At 38.9% G+C, this 25,216-nt stretch overlaps 1 protein-coding gene across 6 annotated transcripts in view; it reads left to right on the forward strand.

Annotated features, from left to right (window-relative positions):
- Positions 1-25,216, forward strand: part of CDKAL1 (CDK5 regulatory subunit associated protein 1 like 1) — a 697,372-nt gene that overhangs the window by 187,143 nt on the left and 485,013 nt on the right. For all 6 annotated transcript variants that reach the window (XM_032141403.2, XM_058432566.1, XM_058432568.1 and 3 more), the window contains one exon: positions 13,345-13,441. In XM_032141403.2, coding sequence (XP_031997294.1) covers positions 13,345-13,441 — 97 coding nt within the window. The remainder of the gene's footprint in view (positions 1-13,344; positions 13,442-25,216) is intronic.

Below are 25,216 nucleotides of genomic sequence, written 5' to 3' on the forward strand. Positions count from 1 at the left end.
TCCAACAGTGCACAAGGGTTCTCTTTCCACCACGCTTTCATCAATGCTTGTTATCTTTTGTCTTTTTGATAACAGCTATGTAGGATATTCTGAAAATATACTTAAAATATTCTTATTTTTCCTAGTCACTATTTCCTGACTTTTCTCCCCTAGGTTGCATGTATTGCTTTAGTAATAAACAAAAGCATTAATGAAAACTTTGTACTGAAAAAATTGGATCTGTTATAGAATTTACCATTTTGTTGTGGGTTTATTTTCTGGTATGGATTTATTTTACTATTTCACTTGTAATTTTAGTTTTTCTCAACTTAGGTAAGAAGACGAATGAGAAGGTGAGAGACAGCTAGTGCGTACTCATGCGATATGACATTTGAAGGGAAAAGGATTTGATAGAATCTCAGGCATTTGATAAAGAGTTATTTGGCACTTGCAGTAAGCTAAGCACTGTTCTGGTTTTGTGCACACTGTGATGAATAAGAGAGTTTCTCAGCCTTGTGGGGAGTGGGGAGATAGGAACTAACTAAATATTTTCAAAATAAAAACAGGATTTCAGGTTTGATAGGCTTGATAATAAGCATGCAGGCATAAAGTAAAAAGGAGTGATGAGGTCAAATGGGGCCTATTTTATATAATATGGTCAGGGAAACCTTTTGAAAGAGGTGATATTTGAACAGAGACTTGAATGTTGTGACAGAGCAGAAGTTTGTGAAGAGCTGGGGAATGAGATTTTTTAAAATGATCATGCTGTTGGACAGAAAGTACAGCAAGAGATGACGTGGCCTGGATGAGTGTGGTGCCAATGGAGATGAGGAGGGCTTGGATTTGAATTCTGTTTTGGAGGTAGCCTTTGGAGGTAGACTGTGCAAATGAAAAGAAGAGAGCAATCAGGGGTAACTGCTTGTTTCATTTTGTTTTGGTTTGGTTGGGTCTGGGTTGAGTATTGGGCGTATGTTGGTACAATTTATCTGAGATGAGAAAGAATAGAAGAGGAGTTTTTCTGTTTGTTTTTTGTGGGGTGGATGGGTGTGGGAATGAGAAATCAAGAAGAATTTGTTGATTTATACTTGATTTGAGGCATTTACTAGATACCTGAGTTGATATGTTATATGTATGAGGCTGGAGTTTGGCATATAAATTTGGGAATCATCGTACTATAGATGGTTTATAAATTCATGGGACTGCAGAAGATCACCCAGGGAATGTGGGTAGGCAGAGAAGAGAGAACCAAGGACTAAGAATGTGCTCAGCAGGTTGAGGAGCACTGATCAGTAGAGGTGGAAGAAGTCAGGGGAAGTGTTTTAGTGAAGCATGTTTCCAGAAGGAGGAGTGATCAGCTGTGTAAGTGTTGCTGAGAAATTGAGTTAGATGAAGACTGAAGATTGACTTACTGGATTTGTCAATAGGGAACTGGTGGTTGTTCTGATGAGCAGTTTCAGTGGAGAGGTGGACACACAAGACTGATTTGTGTGGGTTTTAAACAGAATGAGAGCCAAGGAAGTGAGATAGAGTACTTATTGCATTTTAGGGGAGGTTTGCTATAAAGGGAAGCAGAAATGGAGCTAGAGCTGGGCAGGGGTTGGGAGGATGTAGAATCAAGGGAGAGTTTTTATTTTGTATTTTTAATACAAAGTACATGCATATATTTATGCTATTGAGTCTGATCCATTATAGAGGAAAAAAGCTTTGTAGAAGGGAAAAGGATAATTGACAGAACCAAAGTATGACAGAAAGGCTAGGATCTAGCACACAAGCAGAAGCATCAGGCTTACTGGGGAGGGAGGACAGCTGATCTGTTGTAACAGGTGGGAAAACTAATATGTTGATACAGAACAGGTAGTTTGATAGATATGATGGTGTAAAGAAACAAGGCCGGGCGCGGTGGCTCACGCTTGTAATCCCAGCACTTTGGGAGGCCGAGGCGGGCAGATCACGAGGTCAGGAGATCGAGACCACGGTGAAACCCCGTCTCTACTAAAAATACAAAAAAAAAAAATTAGCCGGGCGTGGTGGCGGGCGCCTGTAGTCCCAGGTACTCGGAGAGGCTGAGGCAGGAGAATGGCGTGAACCCGGGAGGTGGAGCTTACAGTGAGCCGAGATCGCGCCACTGCACTCCAGCCTGGGGACAGAGCGAGACTCCATCTAAGAAAAAAAAAAAGAAACAGCAGTTCCTTCTTCTTGTTTCTGTTTTCTCAGTGAAGTCAGAAGGCAGGTAATTGGCTGAGACCCTTAATGGGGAAGGCCTTATTAGAGCAATATAAAATATTTTATTTAAAAAATACTGCTTTAGAAATGTATTCTTCACTTAGCTGTTGCTTTTTGGTTGTTATTGGTGTTAGCAATATATGTCTGAATATGTTTAAGCAGGTAGAGTTGCGTTTCCCTGGGCCACATAGGGCATAAATCAGGAGCTCTCACCACCTTTTTTGTATATGGGGAATTTGAAATCTAGAAACCTTGAGTTTTTTTGCCTTCTCCCTCTTCTGGTTCTCTGATTTTTCATCAGGCACAGTAGAGAAGGAGAAAGGATGGTTTTGTTTAGTTCAGTGTGCTCATTCAGCCGTTTTGCAGCCTCCGGGTCTTGAGAGTTGTTGAGCATAATCCCTTGCACAGTGAACTGTCACAGGCTTGTGAAATCCTAGTGGCCTGCCACTCTAACACAGATGACTGAGTTGAGATGTTCTTTTTGTTCAGGTTTTAAAGTGAAGTGCCACCCTTCAGCAGGTAGAGATTATATACATCATTCTGTTTTCTTTGAGGACTCTAAGTGTCCCTCTTAGCTGTAAGTAGAAGAGACGAACGTTAATTCATCTTTCAATCTTGTATTCCATTTTCCAGTTCATTTCCCTGAACCACATTTCCTCATTTGTGGAGTAATACTTCCCCACTCATGGGTTCTTCATCTGGCAGCTTATGATGCATGTGAAAATGGTTCTGGAAAAGCCTAAACAGTATAAAAAGAGAAATCCTATTGTCATGGTGATAATTTTGTTATTTTCTAGAAGACATTGACAGTTCCCTAGGACCACCCCTCAAACTCTTGTTTTTCATCTTACAGAGGCATCCATTTCTTGTTTTATTTCTTCTGTTAGGGGCTTAGTGTAGTGACTTGAGTATTGTTTAGGGTTTTGATATATGGGGTTCAAATTTGCATACTACAAACTGAGGGTGAAAGAAAAGAAGCTGAATATATTGCCTGTTTTCAAATAGTTTATTATTCTTCTAACTTTTTAAAACCACAAGCTTCCCTCTTACCACATTTTTACAAATGGATATATGAAAGCTGGTAGAAAAAGCTTGAATTGAAGATGATAAAATGAACTTTGTTCTTATGTTTTTCTTCGCTAATTTTCAAATCTGCTAGAGATTAGCATCTTCTATTAGCAAGGTGTAAAAATTGAATGCAGATTGCAGCTTTTGGGAGAATGTTCAAAAATTTTTTTACTTTTTTTATAATTAAAAAAACTTCTTACTATTTGGAAAAGAAAAAATGTCTAATGACATCATCTACTACTGTGGTATTTCTTCTTAATCCTACCTCTGGGGGCAAATATTTCCCATCACAATAACAGATTTTTAGTCCTGGAAGAAACCTTAGGGTTCATCTTTTTAAACCATTTTCATGTAACATGTGAGAAAATGAAGACTCAGAGAAGAAGGAGATTTGTCTTTCTGTCAGTTCATGGCAGAGTCTGGATTCAAGTTGAGGTCTCTGGACAGTCAGTGTGTTGGGTTTTCCTTCCTGAACCATCCTGCCTTTTAAAGTTTACAGTTGTGTTCTCAGAAAGAGAACAGTGAAGTTACCCAGCCACAGTAGAGGAGGAGGATGGGCAGATGAGTTCTGTGTACCCGTAGTGCATTTAATTTGCCTCAGTCTTCTCAACGGTTTTAACTCATTACCACAAAATATAGAAAACAGGTTCTTCTGAGCTGTGCTCTCTTTGAAAGCTCTTTAATAATAATTCCGAATTATTTGGTCTTTTTAGTGTCATCCTAGTTACTTCTGATAAGGATGGTCAGAGGATCAAATACAGTTTTGTTTCTACAAATACAAGTATACATAGGAATTCTTCCAGCTAACTGTGACATCGTATTTCTATGTCATGGGTTAAAACCACTTTCATGTGGGTTCTGAGATACATAGGAAGGTTGAAAAGACTTTAGAGACAACTACCATGGTTTTATTTCTCTTCTCCTTTTTGAGGGCTGGGAAATCTCAGGTTATTTAATTTTGGAGTATTTTTAGTTGAAATATTTTATGTTTAACCTCTATTGTAAAATACAATAAAAAATTTAAAAACCACACAGAAATATATAGTTTAGCGAATTAAGTAAGACACCCTGTAGCTCTTACCACTAGCTCAAGAAATGAAACATTGCCAGCCATTCTGGAAAACCCTTTTATGTTCCCCATGAAAATCACAGATCTCCCTCTACCTCAACAAGTAACCACTCTCCTGACTTTTATAATGCCCACTTCTTTATGTTTCCTTATGGCTTTTCCCCCTGCTTGTGCTTAGATAATAAAGTTAAATCTTGCTCATTTTAAAAAGCCTGGTATGTATTTTAAATCTTTCTTAATCTACAGGCTCCCCTCCATTTCTTTCTATTCCTTACAATTTGCCTGTTGAAGAACCTGGTCCTTTTGACCTGTAGCCTTTCCGTAGTCTGGATTTTGGTGATTGCATATTCAAAGGTGACAAGATCATGGTTCTCTGAGGATTGGCTTCCTCATGGGATTGGCTTCCTTATGGCGTAGGGAAGTTACTGGTCTTCTTGATGTGGTTTTGGGCCCTGTGGTGGCTTTAAGTCATTTGGTGGCACTGTTCTGCTTTCCTGGTTGCAATGCTAATGGATACAGGCCCATATATAGGCATTTTTTGTTTGTCTACCTTTTCCTTTGTACAAATTTGTGGGGTACATGAGAAATTTAGTTACATGTGTGTAATGCATAATAAACAAGTCAGAGTGTTTAGGGTGTCCACCACCCACGTACAGCACATGTTTGTTAACTGTAGTCATCCTACTCTGCTATCAAATATTGAATTTATTCCTTCTAACTCTGTGTTCATACACTTTAACCCACCTTTCTTCATCGTTCCTTCTCCCCGCTCACCCTTCCCAGCCTCTGTTATCTGTGTTTCTTTACTCTCTACTTTTTTTTTGTAGTCCAGGCTAGAGTGCAGTGGTGTGATCTCGGCTCACGGCAACCTCCACCTCCTGGACTCAAGCAATTCTCCTGCCTCAGCCTCCCTATGATTACAGGCATATGCCACCAGGCCTGGCTAATTTTTGTACTTTTAGTAGAGACAGGGTTTCACCATGTTGGCCAGGCTGGTCTTGAACTCCTGACCTCAAGTGATCTGCCCACTTCTGCCTTCCAAAGTGCTAGATTTCAGGCGTGAGCCACCACACTGGCCTCTATTCTCTACTTCTGTGTGATCACGTGTTTTAGCTCCCACATGTAAGTGAGGATATATGATATTTTCTTTTTGTGCCTGCCTTATTTCACTTGAGATAATGCCCTCCAGTTCCATCCATATTGCTGCAAATGACATTATTTCTTTTTTTTCTTTTTATTTATTTATTTTTATTATACTTTAAGTTCTAGGGTACATGTGCACAACGTGCAGGTTTGTTACATATGTATACATGTGCCATGTTGGTATGCTGCACCCGTTAACTGGTCATTTACATTAGGTATATCTCCTAATGCTATCCCGTCCCCCTCCCCCTACCCCACAACAGGCTCCGGTGTGTGACGTTCCCCACCCTGTGTCCATGTGTTCTCATTATCAATTCCCACCTATGAGTGAGAACATGTGGTGTTTGGTTTTCTGTCCTTGTGATAGTTTGCTCAGAATGATGGTTTCCAGCTTCATCCATGTCCCTACAAAGGACATGAACTCATCCTTTTTTATGGCTGCATAGTATTCCATGGTGTATATGTGCCACATTTTCTTAATGCACTCTATCATTGATGGACATTTGGGTTGGTTCCAAGGCAAATGACATTATTTCATTCTTTTTATGGCCAAATAGTATTCCGTTAGGTACATATACCACATTTTCTTTATCTGTTGATGGACACTTAGGTTGATTCTGTCTCTTTGCTGTTGTAATTAGTGCTACAATAAATATGTAAGTGCAGGTGGCCCTTTAATATATTGATTTCTTTTCCTTTGGGTAGATACCCAGTAGTGGGATTGCTGGACAAATGGTAATCTTATTTTTAGTTTTTTGAACAATCTCCATACTATTTTCCATAGTGTCTGTACTAGTTTACATTCCCACCAACAGTACATAAGCATTCCTTCTTCTCTGCACTCTGACCAACTACCAACTTCTGTGTTTTTTGTTTGTTTCTTTTTTTTTTTTTGAGACAGAGTCTCACTCTGTTGCCCAGGCTGCAGTGCAATGGCGTGGTATCAGCTCACTGCAACCTCTGCCTCCTGGGTTCAAACAATTATCCTGCCTCAGCTTCCCGAGTAGCTGGCACTACAGGCATGTGCCACCACACCTGGCTAATTTTGGTATTTTTAGTAGAGACGTGATTTCACTATTTTGGCCAGGTTGTTCTCAAACTCCTGACCTCATGATCCTCCTCCCTTGGCCTCCCAAAGTGCTGGGATTACAGGTGTGAGCCATCACACCTGGCCAAATTTTGTTATTTTATGTAGAACTACTTTTATATTGAGAGCCATACTTGTGGCCTCAACATACTTGCAGGTTACTCTGGAAGCCAACTCCTGTGCAGGCAGAGGACTCAAATTATAATTTTTCCATCTTTAATTATGAAGGCCAGCTTTCATTTGCCATGAAAACAGCACAGATAATTTGGGACCATAATACGTTCTGAAATAGCTCAAGACGAGTATGTTAAAAATGAGGGTTTTTTTTTTTCCCCTGAACATACCCTCAAGATTTTATTGTCTTCATAATAAAAGATGATGCTTAGAACTAGTTAATTTGGCTCTTTCTCTTCTTTTGTCCTCCCAGTTCAAAATGCTTGCATCTCTTAATAGCCAGCATTCTCTTAGATTTGCAATTGGGCTCAAAGCACTGAAGCCTCATCACAATCTTCTTTTTGGCAGTAGCCTTTTTCCAGAATTCCAGAAAATGGGTTTAGTATGCCCACCATAGCCATTCTGCCTCCTGTCATAATGCTGCTTACCCTGAGCATACATAGAATCCTTATAGTAGAGGCAGGAGGCAGAGAAATTCTAGACAGACAGGGGCCGGTCCCTGGTGAATCCTCACCATCAAAAACAAAAACAGAAAAACAGCCTGAAACCTGCAGCCCAAAGTGAGAACTTCTATTCCTGTTTGCCCATTCTCTTCTGTTTGGTTCTTTCTGATTAATGCCTTTTACCAGTTGAATGTCGCCTTTCCCAAAACTACCTATGGCCTGCCCTGCTCCCATCCTGTGCCTATAAAGACCCAGACTCGGGAGACAGAGAGAGAGACAGACAGCCAGCCAGACATCCAGCCTGACTTCGGGGTAGAGACAACCTGATTTTGGGGAAGATGACTTGCACTTCCCATCCCCTCTCCACCTCCCCTTTCTGCTGAGAGCTGTTTTCATTGCTCAGTAAAATTCTCCATCTTCACCATCCTTCAACTATCCATGTGACCTCATTCTTCTTGGATGCTGGACAAGAGCTTGGGACCCATCAACTGCGGGTACCCAGAAAGGCTGCCACACCAGCCCTTTGCCCTTTCCAGTGAAGGGCAGCTGCCCCATGTGATGAGGCAAGGGGCCAACTGAACTGTTAACCCACCACTGTCCGTGGACAGTGGAACTAAAGGAGCACTGTATCACCCACTCTGGGACTTCGGGGTCATGGGCATCCTCACCTGGGTGTAGCTGTGTTCCCCTTGAGGCGATATGCCTGGTCTGGCCATAGGCCCTGCACGGAGCTTCCTCCTGCATCGGCGTCTGGAGCAACTGGCCAGGTCCTGCACTTGCTCGCTCATGTGTTCCCTCCACAAGGGGTTGAGTGTGGCAGGCCGAGTAGAGGGGGCACCCCTGCTGGGAGTCCAGCGAAGGGGCCAAGAAAAATCCTGCATCACTTGCTCTTCCTGCACTGTGTCATTTTGTAGGGTTGGTGCTTGCCACACTTGTTACAGAAAGTTTGATGGTTTTTAGGAATGTTTACCATGTTTATAGGAGTGCTATTGGAACAGAAAGAAAAATGAGTTTTTTTAAGTGTCCTAAAATACTGTTAGTCTCTGCCTTTTGCCCCTTTAGTGGAACTTTTTGATTATGCAGAATTACAACTTGCTGAAGCCCAGTTGAGGTAACTTCCAAGGAAGTTCATTTCTTCTTTTGCCTCTGTTCAGAGGGTGGGGAATTTTGTGACTATGTAAATTTGCTAAGGAGACACCATTCCAGAATTTTATCTTTCCCAGGACTCAAGTAGCTCTTGCCTTGCCACTTTTTTTGCTGTTGTTTTTGAGACAGGGTCTTACTCTGTCGCTCAGGCTGGAGTGCAGTGGTATGATCTTGGCTCAGTGTAACCTCTGCCTACTGGGTTCAAGTGATTTTCCCACCTCAGCCTCCCGAGTAGCTGGGAGTACAAGCATGCACCACCACGCCTGGCTAATTTTTTTTTGTATTTTTTGGTAGAGATGGTGTTTCACCATGTTGGCCAGGCTGGTCTCAAACTCCTGACCTCAAGTGATCTGCCCGCCTTGGCCTCCCAAAGTGCTGGGATTACAGGTATGAGCCACCACCTCCAGCCACTTTTGTATTATTTTGAATAACAAAGGGCATTTTTGTTACTCCCTGCAAGGGAGTAGCTTTTACATTAATACTTTTTCTTTTTGAAAAGTGACTTTGATAAAGATGTAAAAAAACTTTGTAAAATTTTGTTTGATAACCTTTTATGAGTTTAAAACAAATTTTAATTCCGATTATATGGCCAACTCTAAATTTGAGACCAGGTACAGTGGTTTACATCTGTAATCCCAGCACTTGGGGAGGCCAAGGGGGGCAGATGGCTTGAGCTTAGGAGATCCAGAGCAGCGTAGGCAACATGGTGAAGCCCGTCTCTACTTAAAAAAGAAAAAAAAGGCTGAGAGTGGAGGTGTGTGCCTATAGTCCTAGCTACTCCGGAGGCTGAGCCTGGGGGGCGCGGAGGTTGCAGTGAGCCAAGATCATGACCCTGCATTCCAGCCTGTCTGACACAGTGAGACCCTGCCTCAAACCAACAAACAAACAAACAAATTCATTTGGCTGTGTCTTCCACCTGAAACCAGATTGGGGTCTCATAGTACTACCGCTCACATAGCATTCAGGTAGATGGAGCTAGAAATAAGCCCAAGTATGCATTTTCCTTCAGGGCTTTTTAACACTGAGCTAGAAAATATAAGTATCTCATAAACCTTATCCCTTTAATTAAATTTTTAGTAGGAACCAGAATTGGTTCCTTCACTACCCCAAAATATAGATGCATGTCCTCATTTAATTTTAGTCATTCTTGGTGAATGTGATGATTAGGGTAAAGTGCAATGAGATTTGCAAATTGGATGGTGGATTCAGTAAATGTAACAGCTGATCAGGGCTTTTTTTCTCAGTGTCACTTTATTAAGGTCTTCTGATATACTGATATATTCCTGAGTTTCCTCCCCACCCCCGCCTTTTTCTTTTCTCTCTTTCTTCCCTTGTTGAAAGATACTAACTTCTACAGTGTTGCGGTGAGTAGAGTATCAGGATATTGATCTTAGGGGAGGTGAACTAATTATGGATTTGTTTTTTCATTTTATGAGATGCTATTCTTCATAATAGGAATATAGAATATATGCCATATACTTGAGGTTACTTTTGTTAATCCCTTTAAGAATGGAGCACTTTACTTTACCTTGCTTAACAAGAAGGAAATAATTGATTCAGATGCTGCATGCTGTGCAAGGTGAGTTTTGAATGCAGTGAGGTGTATATGCAGTGGTCTGACTTCCGTAAGCCTCACTCATCTGACTTTCCTTTGGTTCTTAAAGTTACACTGAAGACTAGCTGGGCATGGTGGCTCATGCCTGTAATCCCAGCACTTTGGGAGGCCGAGGCGGGCGGATCATGAGGTCAGGAGATGGAGATCATCCTGGCTAACACAGTGAAACCCCGTCTCTACTAAAAATACAAAAAAAATTAGCTGGGCATGGTGGCGGGCGCCTGTAGTCCCAGCTACTCGGGAGGCTGAGGCAGGAGAATGGCGTGAACCCAGGAGGCGGAGCTTGCAGTGAGCCAAGATAGCCATTGCACTCCAGCCTGGGCCACAGAGCGAGACTCCGCCTCAAAAAAAAAAAAAAAAAAAATTCCTCCACATGCATTCTGGTTCTCTGATCCTTTTGCCTAGGGTATTAAATTAATTTCCTCACCTCCTGGCTTCTTTTCCCCTTCTATTTAGGGTAAGCAGAAGGGGAATGTCAATGTCAAGTGTATTGACATTTTACACTATGTCACCAGTATTATGTTCTCAAAGTTCCACTCTGCCACCAAAACTTAAGAGATTTCCATATTGCCCACAAAATTAGAGACTCTCGAGCCTCTTAAGATTCTTTCTACTATATAAGCCCTCTCATTCTCCCATATACAGAAATTATTTCTATTAATATAATGAAATACTTTCCTCCTCCTTGTCTTTGTTCGTGCTCTAACAACTGCCCTGAGCTTTCTCTGCCTCCATCTCCATTTTTCCTACTCCTGTCTTGCCAATAAAATCCTCCTAGATTTCTTCATGAAGCTTTTTCCTGTGTTTTCCTTTCTGCATATTCTTTTTCCCTTCGTGGTATGTTAGCTATCCATCTCTCTGTCACCAAGGACACCTTACTCAAGGCTGTGTTTTTATGTTCTTTTATATTTCAAATATTATAAACCATAAGCTTGTTGAGTGCAAGGCACTTGTCTTCATTACCGTGTTCTCTTAAACACTCAGCGCAATAATGTCTTAGATATGCTTAATAAGTAATTGAATAGCATTTTAGGAAGCAGGCTTTTTAAATTTGGATTTAATTATTAGTCATCTCAGCATCTCTCTTGGATGTTTGGCAGCGATTCTAGGTATTATAATGAAAGTTCTTGAAGAAACTTGATGTTAACGTCTTTGTATACATAGCTAATGAAAATGGAAAGTTTTTTTTGTTTGATAAGGTATTCCACATTTAATACAAGAAAAGTATTTATATGCAATGATGTGCTTGGTACTGATAAAGAGTAAAACCAGGTGGCAGAGCCAGGCAATAATTCTCTTGGATGTGTTATGCAGTCTACCAAAGTGAGATTTGTTTTTATTTCGTTAACAAGCTTTTTCAAGATTCCAAGAAGAAAAATTATATCAAAGTGTTCTAAGAAGCTATTGAAATGAAATGCAGGTGCCGTTAAAATAGTATTTTGTACTCTGTCTATTCATTTATTTAATCATTCTCTCTGTACTTCCCAGAAAATTTTGATGTGGCCGTTTATCACAAAGAGCCCAATTTTTTGTTGGCATCTAGTTCTGAATTTGTACTCTTGAAAAAGTTGACAAAGACAAAGAAGTGTGCCAGGTTTAGAGACCTTTCACTTTATAGTAGTATAGTTCAATGTCACACCTACAGAAACTGAGCTGCTAATACCCTTACCTTTCTCAGTTGGTTTCAGAAACCTAGAGGTTGCTTGTAGTGGTGGGAGGAGGGACCCAATTTGGTACATTATACGCAGTGCCCAAAGACTCAGCAATAAAAGTAAACAAAGCATCAAAACACACTCCAAAACCCGTACACATGCAAAAGAATTAAAGACTTGAAAATTTAATTTTAAGATGGGCAAAGGATTTGAGTAGTTTGTAGGAGAGGATATAAGTTCTGCTTTGTTCACTACTGTCTTCTAGCACAAAGTAAATGTTTGCTATATATATGCATACCCGAATGAATAATGTCACATCAAAACATACTGCTAGCACCCTCTTGAGTAAAGAAATGCTTAAAAAATAGCCATGTATATATACTTTTGAGCCAGCATTTCTACTTCTTAGTTGTTTTTTTTTTTTTTTTTTTTTTTTGATACACGGTCTTGCTCTGTTGCCCAGGCTAGAGTACAGTGGCGCCATCACCATCAGTGGTGCTCACCGCAACCTTGAACTCCTGGGGCTTCAGTGCTCCTCCTGGCTCAGCCTCCAGAGTAGCTGGGACTACAGACATGCCCCACCATGCCTGGCTAATTTGTTTATTTTTAGTAGAGACAAGGTCTCGCAATGTTGCCCAGGCTGGTTTCAAACTCCTGGGCTCAAGTGATCCTCCCGCCTTGGCCTCCCAAAGTGTTGGGATTACAGGTGTGAACCACTGCACCCAATTACTTAGAATTTATACTAAGGAAATAGTTACACGACAGAGTGGGGATTTCACATCTAGGTTTCTGTAATCCAGAAATACTTTCTCAAATATTCAGATATGTTTGTATGTACAAAGCACCAGCTTGTTTTCCCGTATATGCTTGCATATGTGAGGGATAGTCTTGTGTCTGGACGTAAGCATATGCAGTCAACTGTAGCATGTCTCTAGGGAGCAGGACTGAGGAGACGGGGAATTACTAGCACGTAGGGTATTATACCTTTTATTTACTCTTCTCTGTTTCAAATTTTTTAAAGTCTATGTTATTTTTATATTGGTCAAAAGACTAGGAAATGGTCTATTAAGTTTTAGGCATATTTTCATTAACATTTAAAATAAGTAACCTACTTGGAGAGTTAGCTTGCCTATCTGGAAAATGTAGTTTTCAAGAATGATTCATATCCTTGGGAATAAAGTAAAAAATATGAATTTTTTGGCAGGGCGCAGTGGCTCACGCTTGTAATCTCAGCACTTTGGGTGGCCGAGGCGGGCGGATCACGAGGCCAGGAGATCGAGACCACGGTGAAACCCTGTCTCTACTAAAAATACAAAAAATTAGCCAGGCATGGTGGCAGGCGCCTGTAGTCCCAGCTACTCGGAGAGGCTGAGGCAGGAGAATGGCGTGAACTCGGGAGGCGGAGCTTGCAGTGAGCCGAGATTGCGCCACTGCACTCCAGCCTGGGCGACAGAGCGAAACTCTGTCTCAAAAAAAAAAAAAAAAAATTGAATTTTTTTGTTTTATAATGAGACAGTAATGAATGGCATTATCAGATTGGACTGCTGTTGTGTTCTTTAATGCTACGATAAATAGACATATTGTACAGAAGTTTTATTATGTGTTCTTTAACCAGTTGTAAGAAAATCCTGTTTCATGTGAGATAGGCCTATTATTATTTGGAGAACTAATATGCACTAGCAACAGTTTCCAAGAGTATACCCATGAGTCAAGGAATTCACATTGTTTTCTCTTCAATCTTTTAGAAAAGCTCAAGAGGAGAACAAGAAAATTGTACTGGCTGGATGCGTTCCTCAAGCCCAGCCTCGCCAGGACTACCTTAAAGGACTGAGTATCATTGGGGTAAGCTTGTACCTGATGCAAAGAGAAAATCTTATATTGTTAACGCCTGTAATAGCTCCACATTTTATTTTCTATTTGTAGGTTATTTATAAGCTATGTTACACTTATGGCTGCCCTAAACATATTTTCCTTATTGTCCCTGAAACTGTCATTTCTGTGTAACTTTTTCACCTTAGCACAAAATCATGTGTTAGTTTCTCTCATTACGAAAGAGCAACACAATAAAAAGCCATAGTGTGGAATTCACATCCCTTAATAACTCGGTCTTTGGCTGTCTATTACCATCGCTTTCCAAGACATTACAGTTTTTCCACCTCACTCTGCTACTTGCTTTTCACCCCCTAGTATATCAATGCCTTTTTTTCAAATGCCCCACCTCCCTTATACCTACCACCACAAGTCTCAGCTTCAACATGACAACATTCTGTAAAGCCTTCTCTGCCTACTCTGTGTAGTCCTTCATAATTCTTTTCTCTGGTTTCTCTTTGCTTACTGTGCAGTTACCTGTCATACGATTCTTTGAATAAAGCCCACCTGTCTATTTAAATTGTGAGCCTCATGAGAATAGTTTTTCAATCCTTTTTTTTAAACTCTCGGCTGGGCGCGGTGGCTCACGCTTGTAATCCCAGCACTTTGGGAGGCCGAGGTGGGCGAATCACAAGGTCAGGAGATCGAGACCGTGGTGAAACCCCGTCTCTACTAAAAAAAGACAAAAAATTAGCTGGGCGTGGTGGCATGTGCCTGTAGTCCCAGCTACTCAGAGAGGCTGAGGCAGGAGAATGGCGTGAACCTGGGAGGTGGAGCTTACAGTGAGCCGAGATTGCGCCACTGCACTCCAGCCTGGGCGACAGAGTGAGACTCCGTCTCAAAAAAAAAAAAAAAAACCCCCCTAAAAAAACTCACCATGTTTCTGTAGCCTTTCCCGTGATACCTGGCACATAGTAGGCACTCAATAAATGTTTGTTGATTGCCTGAAAAAAATCTTCCCATTGTATTTCTGTTGTTAGCATACTTTTTTTTGGGGGGGGGGGTGGAGCAGTCAGCTCTGTGAAGTAAGGAGACTACTGTCTATTCTCTCTCTCTTGTTCTTTGTAGTCAATTACTCTTTGCAAAATGCCCTGAAGTAGCTGATATTCAGTCAATATTGGTTGATCAAATGATGGTGCTTCTTCCTTGCCAACATTCTACTGAAGCTGTAGGTGATAAGCTCAGCAATGTTGTTTGTTTAAAAAGGCTACATTAATTTAAAAAAATGTGTAAAAACATCATATGCTCATAGAAGAAGTTTACATGATTAATTGGCATCTGCTTTGAACTTTATGATAGATTTTTCCTTATTTGATATACTACTGACAGGTTCTTGTATCATGTTCTCAGTGTAATGAACTTGTTTTCTGCTGTGAAGTCCTTACCCCACTAGCAAATTTAATAATCTTTGAACAAACATTCTCACTTTCAACAAACAGAACCTGAATGTTTGGTAACTTTAGTTTGTTTTCACCATTTATCTGTTTACATTTTGATTTCTCTTGGTTTAAGGAATGAAATGAATTTGGGACTCGCGAGTTATCTTTTCATGTCAGACTAACTTTCTCTATAAACATAATCCTGCTATGGTGGGGAAATAGGAAACTAGTTGGAAGTCTTTTTTAGAGATGGAATGTGGTAACAGCTTGGAGTTGATCTTAGATTTCATCTCAAGGAATTAATTTAGAGAATAGCAGAATTTCTCTAGTATGGCAAAAGGCTCTTCTCTGCATACATTATGGAAACATTTTTTGAAACTCCATTGTGTGCAGGGAAAAGCGTATGTTAGGACATACAGGAGATTCTCCAGATACAGCGTAAGGGAAGACACTCAGTGCTATTAATGTGAGTTTATTTGCCAATGTCACAGCTTTGTATCGGTCCAATTTTCAGGGCCGACACAAAGCTGTGACACTGGCAGATAAACACTTTTTTTTTCTATTTAATTCCGCACCTTTGTTGTTCTGTGGTTAACATTCATTTTCTTTAAACTTCTATTTTAAGTTCAGGGGTACATGCGCATGTTTGTTATACAGGTTAAACATGTGTCTGTTATACAGGTTATTTTATCACCTAGGTACTAAGCCTTTTACTCATTAGTAATTTTTCCTGATTCTCTCCTTCTTCCCACTCACTACCCTCCAATAGGCCCTGGTGTGGTGTTACCCCTGATGTGTCCATGTATTCTCATCATGTAGCTCCCACTTAAAAGTGAGAACGTATGGTATTTGGTTTTCTGCTCCTGCATTAGTTTGCTAAGGATAATGGCCTCCAGCTCCATCCATAGTCCTACAGAAGACATGCTCTTGTTTTTTTGGTTTTTTTTAATGGCTGCATAGTATTCCATAGTGTATATGTACCACATTTTCTTTATCCAGTATGTCATTGCAGGTTGATTCCATGTCTTCGCTATTGTGAATAGTGCTGCAGTGAACATTCACATGCATGTGTTTTTATGGTAGAATGATTTATAATTACTCTGGGTATATACCCAGTAATTAGATTGCTGGGTCAAATGGTAGTTTCGCTTTTAGCTTTCTGAGGAGTTGCCACACTGCTTTCCATAATGGTTGAACTAATTTACACTCCCACCAACAATGTGTAAGTGTTCCCTTTTCTCCACAGTCTTGCCAGCATCTGTTATTTTTTGACATTTTGATCATAGCCATTCTGACTGGCATGAGGTAGTATCTCATTGAGGTTTTGATTTTCATTTCTCTAACAATTAGTGACATTGAGCTTTTTTTCATATGCTTGTTAGCTGCCTGTATGTCTTCTTTTGAAAAGTTCCTGTTCATATCCTTTGCCCATTTTTTAATAGGGCTGTTTGTTTTTCTCTTGTAATTTGTTTACTTTCCTTATAGATGCTGGATATTAGACCTTTGTCAGATGTATGGTTTGCAAACATTTTCTGCCATTCTGTAGGTTGTCGGTTTACTCTGTTGAGAGTTTCTTTTGCTGTTTTGTTCTGTCACATAGTCCCATTTTGTTACCACTAGTAGTCTTTAGGTTTATTTTATTTTGTTCATTTATAATTGGACAAATAAGAACACATTTTGAAAAGTGAATAGAAATAAAATCTGTATTTCTATCGCCATAATGCAGTTATAATTTTGCTTATCTCCTTCAGACTTAACCTTTGCATCTTTTACTTAATTGTAATCTCAAAAACTATTTTGTATTCTTATTTTTCTATGTTATTTCATGAGGTTTTTTTAAACAATTTTAAGTGTGGCATTAGTGTTCTATTGAAGGATATAACATAATTTACCTATTTCTTAATTATTGGATTTAAGAATTTTCTAGTTTTTAGGAAATATACATACTACATTAATGCTCTCAATGGTCTTTTAAATTTTTTTAAATTTAAAATTAGTATATTTTGAAAAGTTTCTGAAAGTGGGATCACATGATCATTAACATTTCAGAGGTGTAATTTAATTATATATTTACCAGCATTAAGTATTATTAAAGTATAAGATTATTATTTGATAATATCATTTTGTAGAGCATTTTTTTCTGTGGCAGGTATATGACATTTTATTTATCATCACTGACTTTTTAGGTATGAAAATTATGTCCACATAACTGAAAATTTTGAAAACAAATTACAAATTAGGAAACAAAATTATCTAAATTTTATCTTAAGAGAGACCTACTTTTGAATAGAATTGTTCTATAGAATTTCTATAAAACTAGAAACCTTCTGAAATATAGTGAGTTACAGTGAAATAAAGAAATGGATTATATTTTATACAAAGAGAAAACAGTTCTGAAGTGCAAAAAGAATAGATATTTAAATTCAGTGACTTGGGAAACTATTTTCAGCAGGAAGTTTAGAAATGTATTGCATGATTGAGTAAAGAATGCTATTCCTTCACAAAATTTCTATGATGGGAGGATGTTAATAGAGTTGGAAGGAAGAACAACTGTAACTACATTCTTTGCTTTTACCTTCTGCTAGCCTTTATCTGTGTCACCTGACAGTACAGGAAGAATGTGTCAATTCTATTGACCAGGCGATTAAAAGCAAAAGCTTCCATGAGGTGCGGATCATTGGGTGACCAAGCTACTTATTGTACCTCTGAGTTAAAGGACTTCTATTGTACTTACCCATGTTTGAAAGTGCTCATAGCATAGGCATTTAAGAAGGTATTAATAGATAAAGAGAGAAATTACTACCATCATAACATGCTAGTTTCCATCAATATCAGCCTGTAGGAATGGGGCATTTATTTTAGTAATCAGAACAAGGCAGTGTGGTGAGAACACATGGTAAGCACTTTTTGACCTCTGGGCCTTTTATTATCATCTGTCCCACTCTCTCCTGAAATCACCTAGTTGTGATTAATATTATTTGTGTGATAGTGCGTGGAAAGAAAATAACAGAACATCAAAGCCAGAAATAAAGCCTGTCATCCTCTGGGTCCAGATGCACTGGCTTTGGTGGCTGTAACCTCTGCACTTCTCCCGTCTTGGAGCAAGAATCTTTGCACAAACCTGTCTATTTTCTTCACAATGGAAGCAGAGACAGAACAGATTTGAAAACATAAATGTCTTCAATAAAAAGTTTTAGCCAAAACCTTTTTCACAAGATATGAAACTATCTTAGCATGAAGTAAAGTTTAAATTTTATATCTAGATGATGTATATTTATGGGTGACCAGTATAGAATCAAGATCTTTTTGTCTTTTTTCAGGATCTTGAAACATTTTACTTTACAGTTAAAAATTCCCTTTCTCTTTTAATAAATAGTTATAGTTAATCATCTACCTTAGAGTTTTCATGCAATGCCATTTTTATTACTGCTGTTTGTTTATGTCATTTATGTTAGCTGCAGATAGTTTCATATCTTGTGAATATATCTGTTTGAATGTTTGTGTTTTAGGCTAATGTGTTGGCAGAAAGTTTCTTTTAGGTTAGTTAACCACAACATAGGATGTTCTCTTAACATTTGCAGTCAAAAAAGAGTAGTAGACTTCAGGCATCAGAAAGCCTAGCTTCAAATCCTAGACCTGCCATATTATTATTTATTTGGTTCAGCAAGTACTTACTGAGTGCCTACTCTGTGCTTGGAGTACTGTTCCTTGCACAGTACTATGCAGGTGCCGGGAATGCAGCAGTATATAAAATTGTCCCAGATCCCTGTCCTCACTGAGATTATGTTCTGGTTCTTAGGGAGAGAATTCTGGTTTGAATCCAGAACTTCTCCAGCTTCCTGGAGAATCTAGTCAGATGGGTCCCTAGACCACAGTGAGATCAATTAGTTGGGAATTTCTCTTTAAGGCTCAGATGGAAATGCCCTTGGTGTTTGCTGGTTGTGAGTTGTGTTAGGGAGAGATGAGTGAAACGATATTTATTTGCTGAGTTCTTCTTCCTAAGGTAGTGTTATTTATCAGTTATTACAGTATCCATTATTAACAGGAACAACATTTATTAGGAAGTTAGGCGCCCACTCTATTACTACAAAGTGTGTTTATGAAATTGTGTGCTTTGTGTAGTTTTTCTGTGTTAATAACAAGAACCACATTTGAAGTTGGTCTTGGTGTTAATTCATTGGACTGATCATTGTAACTAATTATAGCTCTAGAAATTCTAAATCAACTGCAAATTAATAGACAGGTTGTAAAATGTTAAAACATGCAATTCACAACGGAATATACAATTTGATACTGAAAATTTGTAAATGACGAGGCTTCCTCATGTGCCAGCTGTGAGCCCTGCAGGCAGGTGAACGTTTTCTTTGGAGAGCTCAACAGAAATGTGGTTTAACACAGGTGTCCACTTATCTCAGGGACTATTACCAGGTTGATTTGCAGTGGTTAAATATCTTTTCAGGCAGGCTGCTCTAATCTCGAAAAGTGAAACAGGATTGACTTTGGACTATTTCAAATGCGAGCACTTTAATTTTGAAAATTATGTGTACAGTTAAAGCTGCATTTGAACGGCTAAATTTGAGAATATTTCTATCGTACACCATGTTGCAAAAGGTAAACAAATTCACAAAGTGGAGCAGTGTCACAGTAACAGTGGGATCAGTATTGAGGGCAAGGCTTGAGGAACTCTCTCCTTCTCCTGTTTGCCCCTACTTCGAACATTTCTTCTTGCCATGTTCTATTTTTTTACCTTCCGTTGTCTAAAAGGCAGTATTGTGAGAGAATGACATGTAAATTTAAACACCCATTTATGTTTTTCCCTTCCTTGACCTGTTGGTTTCACTTTTTTTGGCATCTTCTAATCTCACCTGTATTCATACATATTTCACCTATTGAATGATTAAAATGTAGTATATCATTAGTGATTAAGAGTATGGATTCAGGAACTAGATTGCATGGGTTCATATCCCTGCAGCACTGTTTCTTAGCTGCGTGACCTTGTACAAGTTACTTAACCTCTGTGTACCTCAGTTTCTTCCACCATTAGGTGGTGATAATAATAGAACCTGACTCTGAGTTTTTTAAGGGTTAAATCAATTAATATGGCCGGGTGCAGTGGCTCACGCCTGTAATCCCAGCACTTTGGGAGGCTGAGGCAGGTGGATCACTTGAGGTCAGGAGTTTGAGACCAGCCTGGCCAACATGATGAAACCCTGTCTCTACTTAAAAAAATAAAATAAAATCAATTAATACATGTAATTGTGCTTAGCATGGAGCCTGGCACATAGTGCTCTGTATTTGCTGTTTTTAAAAAAATTAACTAATGTACTTAGTAGTAGAATCAACATTGAGCACAATTATGTGCCTGGAACTAAACCATTTGCTGGAGATACTGAGCTGAATACAACATATATTCTCCCTAAAGACCATGAAATCTGATGAGAGGTGCAAATCCTTGTGATTAATCTGCATAGGGAGAAGGGCTGTGGGCACACAGAGGATGCAGCCATGCTTTACATAGGCCTCTGATATTAAGTAGTGGTTTAATGAGTGGAGAAAGGAAAAAGGACTTTCAATCAGAAACAACAATATGAGAGTAGGCACCTGGGTGTAAGATGCCTGGAGAGGAATAGAATCAGCAGGGAGTGAGTGGAGTGGGGAGTGTTAAGAAGTGTAGTGTGGAGTTGTGCAGATGAGTGATGAGTACAATAGTGAGGGTGGAGAGAAGGAAGGGGGTTGCACTCAGTGAACCACAGGACAGGGTGAAACACTGTGTTGGGGGAGCAGGAGAGGATAGCATGAACAGATGAAGGTGAGAAGCAGTATAATGAGTATGATGTACTGGTTGTCTCTTCATGCCCTTTGTTCATTATCTGTTCTTTGTTTTCTTGTATGTTCATGATATCAGTCTTTTCTTATTTTAGGTCACATTTATTGAGGTATAGTTAACAGTTAAATTCACTTTTGATGAATTTGGACAGTCACCACATAGTTTCCATTGTGCTAAAAAGTTACCTTGTGCCCTCTCGTATTCAAACATGCCTGCTCTTCCCATGCCACCAGTCCTTGGCAACCATTGATGAGATCTCTGTTCCTATAGTTTTGTCTTTTTGAGAATGTCATATAAATGAATATATTACTTGTGTCTTTTTTCTTTTCCTTAGCACAGTGCCTTCAGTATTCATCCATGTTGTTTCATATATCAGTAGTTGTTACTTTTTAGTGCCTAGAATTATTTCACTGTGCGGGTGGACCACAGTTATCTCTTCACCAGTTGATTGATATGTGTGTTGTTTTCAGCTAAAGGCTATTATGAATAAAGCTTCCATAAACATTCATCCACAAGTTTTTGTGTAGATACATGTTTTTATTTTTCTGGGGTAAATAAATACCTGGGATTGCCAGGTCATATGGTAAGCATCTCTTTTGCCTTTTAAGAAGCTGCCAGTGTTTTCCAAAGTGGCTATTCCATTTTGCATTTCTATCACCAGTCCCAGCTGCTTCACATCTTAATCAGTACTTAGTATTGTCAATTTTTAAAAACATTTGACAGTTCTACTAGGTGTGTTAGTGATATCTCATTGTAGTTTTAATTTGCTTTTCTCTGTTGACTAATGATGTTGAGCATATTTTCATGTGCTTCTTTGCCATCTATATATCTTCGGTAAGGTATTCAAATCTCCTATAGGACCCATGTCCAGGAGATATAATGACTCCAACTAAATAGTAAGAAATCAACCTGTTTTAACATGGAGAAAATATTTGTCAGTCTTTTTTTTTCTTTCATAATTTTTAAAGTTTATTTTAAAGAGAGATGAGATCTCACTTTGTTGCCCAGGCTGATCTCAAACTCTTGGGCTCAGATCCTCCTGCCTTGGCCTCCCAAAATGCTGAGATTATAGGCGAACATTAAAAAAAAAAAAAACCCTCTCATATTCAACCATTATATCTCATTTATATATATTTTTAAAAATAAATTTTGTTGTACATATGTGTAGTTTGTAACATGATGTTTGGGATACATATATAGTGAAGCAGATTTATATATCAGTCATCTCAGACTTACTATTTTTGTGTCAAGAGCAGCCAAAATCTGCTTATTTAGCATAATCCCTAACCCATTTCCAGCTCTCCTTCCCTTACCTCTGGTAACCAGTGTTTTTAAATTATTTCTGTGTATTTGAGCTTTTTCTTTTCTTTAATCCCACACATATCTAAGATCATGCATTATTTTTCTTTCTGTGTTTGGCTTATTTCACTTAGCATAATGTCCTCCATGTCTTTCCATGTTGTGGCAAGTGGCAGGATTTCCTCCTTTTTAAAGGCTGAATAATAAATATTCCATTGTATAGATACACCACAAGGCACTTAGGTTATTTTCAATCTGGGCTGTTGTGAATAATGCTGCACTGAATATTGGAGTAGAGATACCTTTATGAGGTAGGGATTTCATCTCCTTTTGATATATACACCAAAGAGGGATTACTGGCTCATATTTGTCATTTTTTATTGTGTTTTAAAATTTTGATATAGTTAGAAACATGGAGTTTTGGAGGGTGGGCAGGTAATTTGTAATGTGGTTTCAACATTTGAAAGCTATGTTCCCTGAGGAAACATGTCTGATAAAGTGTCTAATGTTTTCTTTCTCTCTCTCACCTTTTTTTAAAATATGAAAAGGATTTATCCAACTGTCAATCCATTTGTGTGTTACTGTGATGGACACTTACTGATAGGCTCTATAGAGCCATGGATTTTATTATTATTTTACATATTTATATATACTGTACATTTACCTTCTCTGCCTAGTACAGTGTCTGGCTTAATAAATATTTTTTGAGTGAGTATTAAATTATAAGATATGGATTTAACTTTAATTTTTTTCATATTGTTCCTAGTTATTTCAGCAGCATTTGTTTAAAAATTTTTCCTTCTTCCTTTTATGATGCTAACTCTATCATATGTTTATGTGTTCCTTCCTCTCCCCTCCCCTTCCTTCCTTTCCCCTCTCCTCTCTTTTCTTTCCTTCTCTTTCTTTCGAGGCAAGGTCTTACTCTGTCCCTGAGGATGGAATGTGATGGTGCACTCATAGCTCACTGTAGCCTTGACTTCTGGGCTCAAGCGATCCTCCCACCTCAGCCTCCCAAGTAGCTGAAACTATAAGCACATGCCACCACGCTGAACTCATTTTTAAATTTTTTGTAGAGACAGAGTTTTGCCATGTTGCCCAGCCTTGTCTCGAACTCCTTGGCTCAAGGGATCCTCCTGACTCAGCCTCCCAAAATACTGGGATTACAGGCATGAGCCACTGTGCCCAGCCCGTGTTTATTTCTTAATTAGTATATTAGTTTTCTTTGCTGCTCTAACAGAGCATCACAAATGTAGTCGTTTATTTTTATTTATTTATCTTTATTTTCTTTTTTTAATTAAATAGAGACAGGTTCTCCCTATGTTGCCCAGGCTGGTTTCAAACTCCTGGACTCAAGCAATCATCCCACATTGGTCTCCCAAAGTGATGGGATTACAGGCGTGTGCCTCTACACTCGGCTGAATGTAGTAGTTTAAAACAACACATATTGTGTTTTCTTACAGTTTTGGAGGTCAGAAGTTGGATGTGGGTTTTACTGGACTAATATAAAGGTATTAGCAGGACAGCATGTTTTTGTGGAGGCTCTAGGGGAGAGGCTATTTCCTTGCCTTTTCCAGCTGCTATAGGTTGCCGTGTTCCTTGGCTTGTGGGCCTTTCCTCCATCTTGAAAGCCAGCAAGGCCATCTCTTCCTCACACATGTTCTGTCATCGCTTCACTCTGCCCACAGGTGGGAAAGGTTCTCAGGTTCTTTTGACACTCATGTGGTTACATTGGGCCTACCTGGATAATCCATGTTAATCTTATCTCAGGTCCCTAGTCTTGATCACATCCAGAAAGTTCTGTTTGCCATGTAAAGTAACATATTCACAGGTTCAAGGATTAGGACTTGGATGTCTTTGGGAGATCATTATTCTGCCTTTTATGTATAACAGAAGTTATGTTTTGGCTTCCCTGGGCTGCATTGGAAGAAGAAGAATTGTCCTAGGCCACACCTAACATACGCTAACGCTAACACTAACAATAGATGATGAGCTAAAAAAAAATCGCCAAAAAAAAAATCTAATAATGTTTTAAGAAAGTTTATGAGTTTGTGTTGGGCCACATTCAAAGCTGTCCTGGGCCACACAGGGCCCAGAGGCCATGGGTTGGACAAGCTTGATGTATAAAATTGTTTATTGATTGGTATTTTACATCTCTAATGTGTATTTGTTTTAGTTATAATATTACTCTGTTTAACTTTAGTATCACTTTTTAAATTATCGTTTAATTTGTAACATGTTCTGTTATTTAACAGGAGTATTCTGATATCCCAAACAATGTTTCTGTGTGTGATTGAGCTTAGCCTGTTGAATTTTATTGCTGAAGGGGTTTTGTGCCTCCTTTACCCCTCACCCCTACAGAAAGTTTAATAGGTATTTTAGTTGCATTTAAGAGGAAGAGAGGTTCCTGGTACTGATCCTCATTTTACTGGCACCCTTCTAGCCTGGCTTCATCTTTCAATTAGTTATTTTTATCTCTAACTCAGTATTAGTCACTCACTGGTACCATTCAGGTGAAATATGCCTTCAGTGGTATGAGGAATGTACTGTCACGTAACTTTTGTTGAAAGGGCGATTTCTACCTTTGGGGAAGAATCTTTTTGAATGAAGAGATTAAAGATGAAAATATACTGGGAGATGAGTGTTAAAGTTAAATCACACATAACATCAAATGCTCTTTTGTGTTACACAGCAAACTTGCTCACGGGCTTGTGAGTTCAAGAAAAATCTTCTCATAGCGTTGAAACACATTAAGCTAGCTTAGTGACTGTTGTCAGCTTCCCCACATTTAAGGGATTTGGAAATTGAGCCCTCCCCCATTACTATGTAAGGTAGGGACTTGGCTTAATAGAGAAGTTAATATTGAACTTTGACTTGTCAGATGCTGATTATTCAATCAAACTTCATTATGGTAAAGGGGAAACATCTGAATATATATCTGGCGGAAAAGACTTTATATGTATACTTCTTAATGGAGATGGAAAGAAGGGCATTTCTTTCCTTTTTTATTGTATATATTTAAGGTGTACAATGTTTTTATATATACATAGTGAAATGATTACTAGAGTCAAGCAAAATAACTTATCCATCTCCTTCTGTAGTTACTTTTTATGTTTGTGTGTAGTAAGAGCACCTAATATCTACTCTTAGCAGATTTTCCGTATACAATATTAAATATAGCCCTGATGATGTAATTAGATCTCTAGACTTGTCCTACATAACTGCAACTTTGTACCCTTTGATCTA

Source organism: Hylobates moloch, unplaced genomic scaffold, assembly GCF_009828535.3.
Source record: "Hylobates moloch isolate HMO894 unplaced genomic scaffold, HMol_V3 SCAFFOLD_20, whole genome shotgun sequence".
NCBI lineage: Eukaryota > Metazoa > Chordata > Mammalia > Primates > Hylobatidae > Hylobates > Hylobates moloch.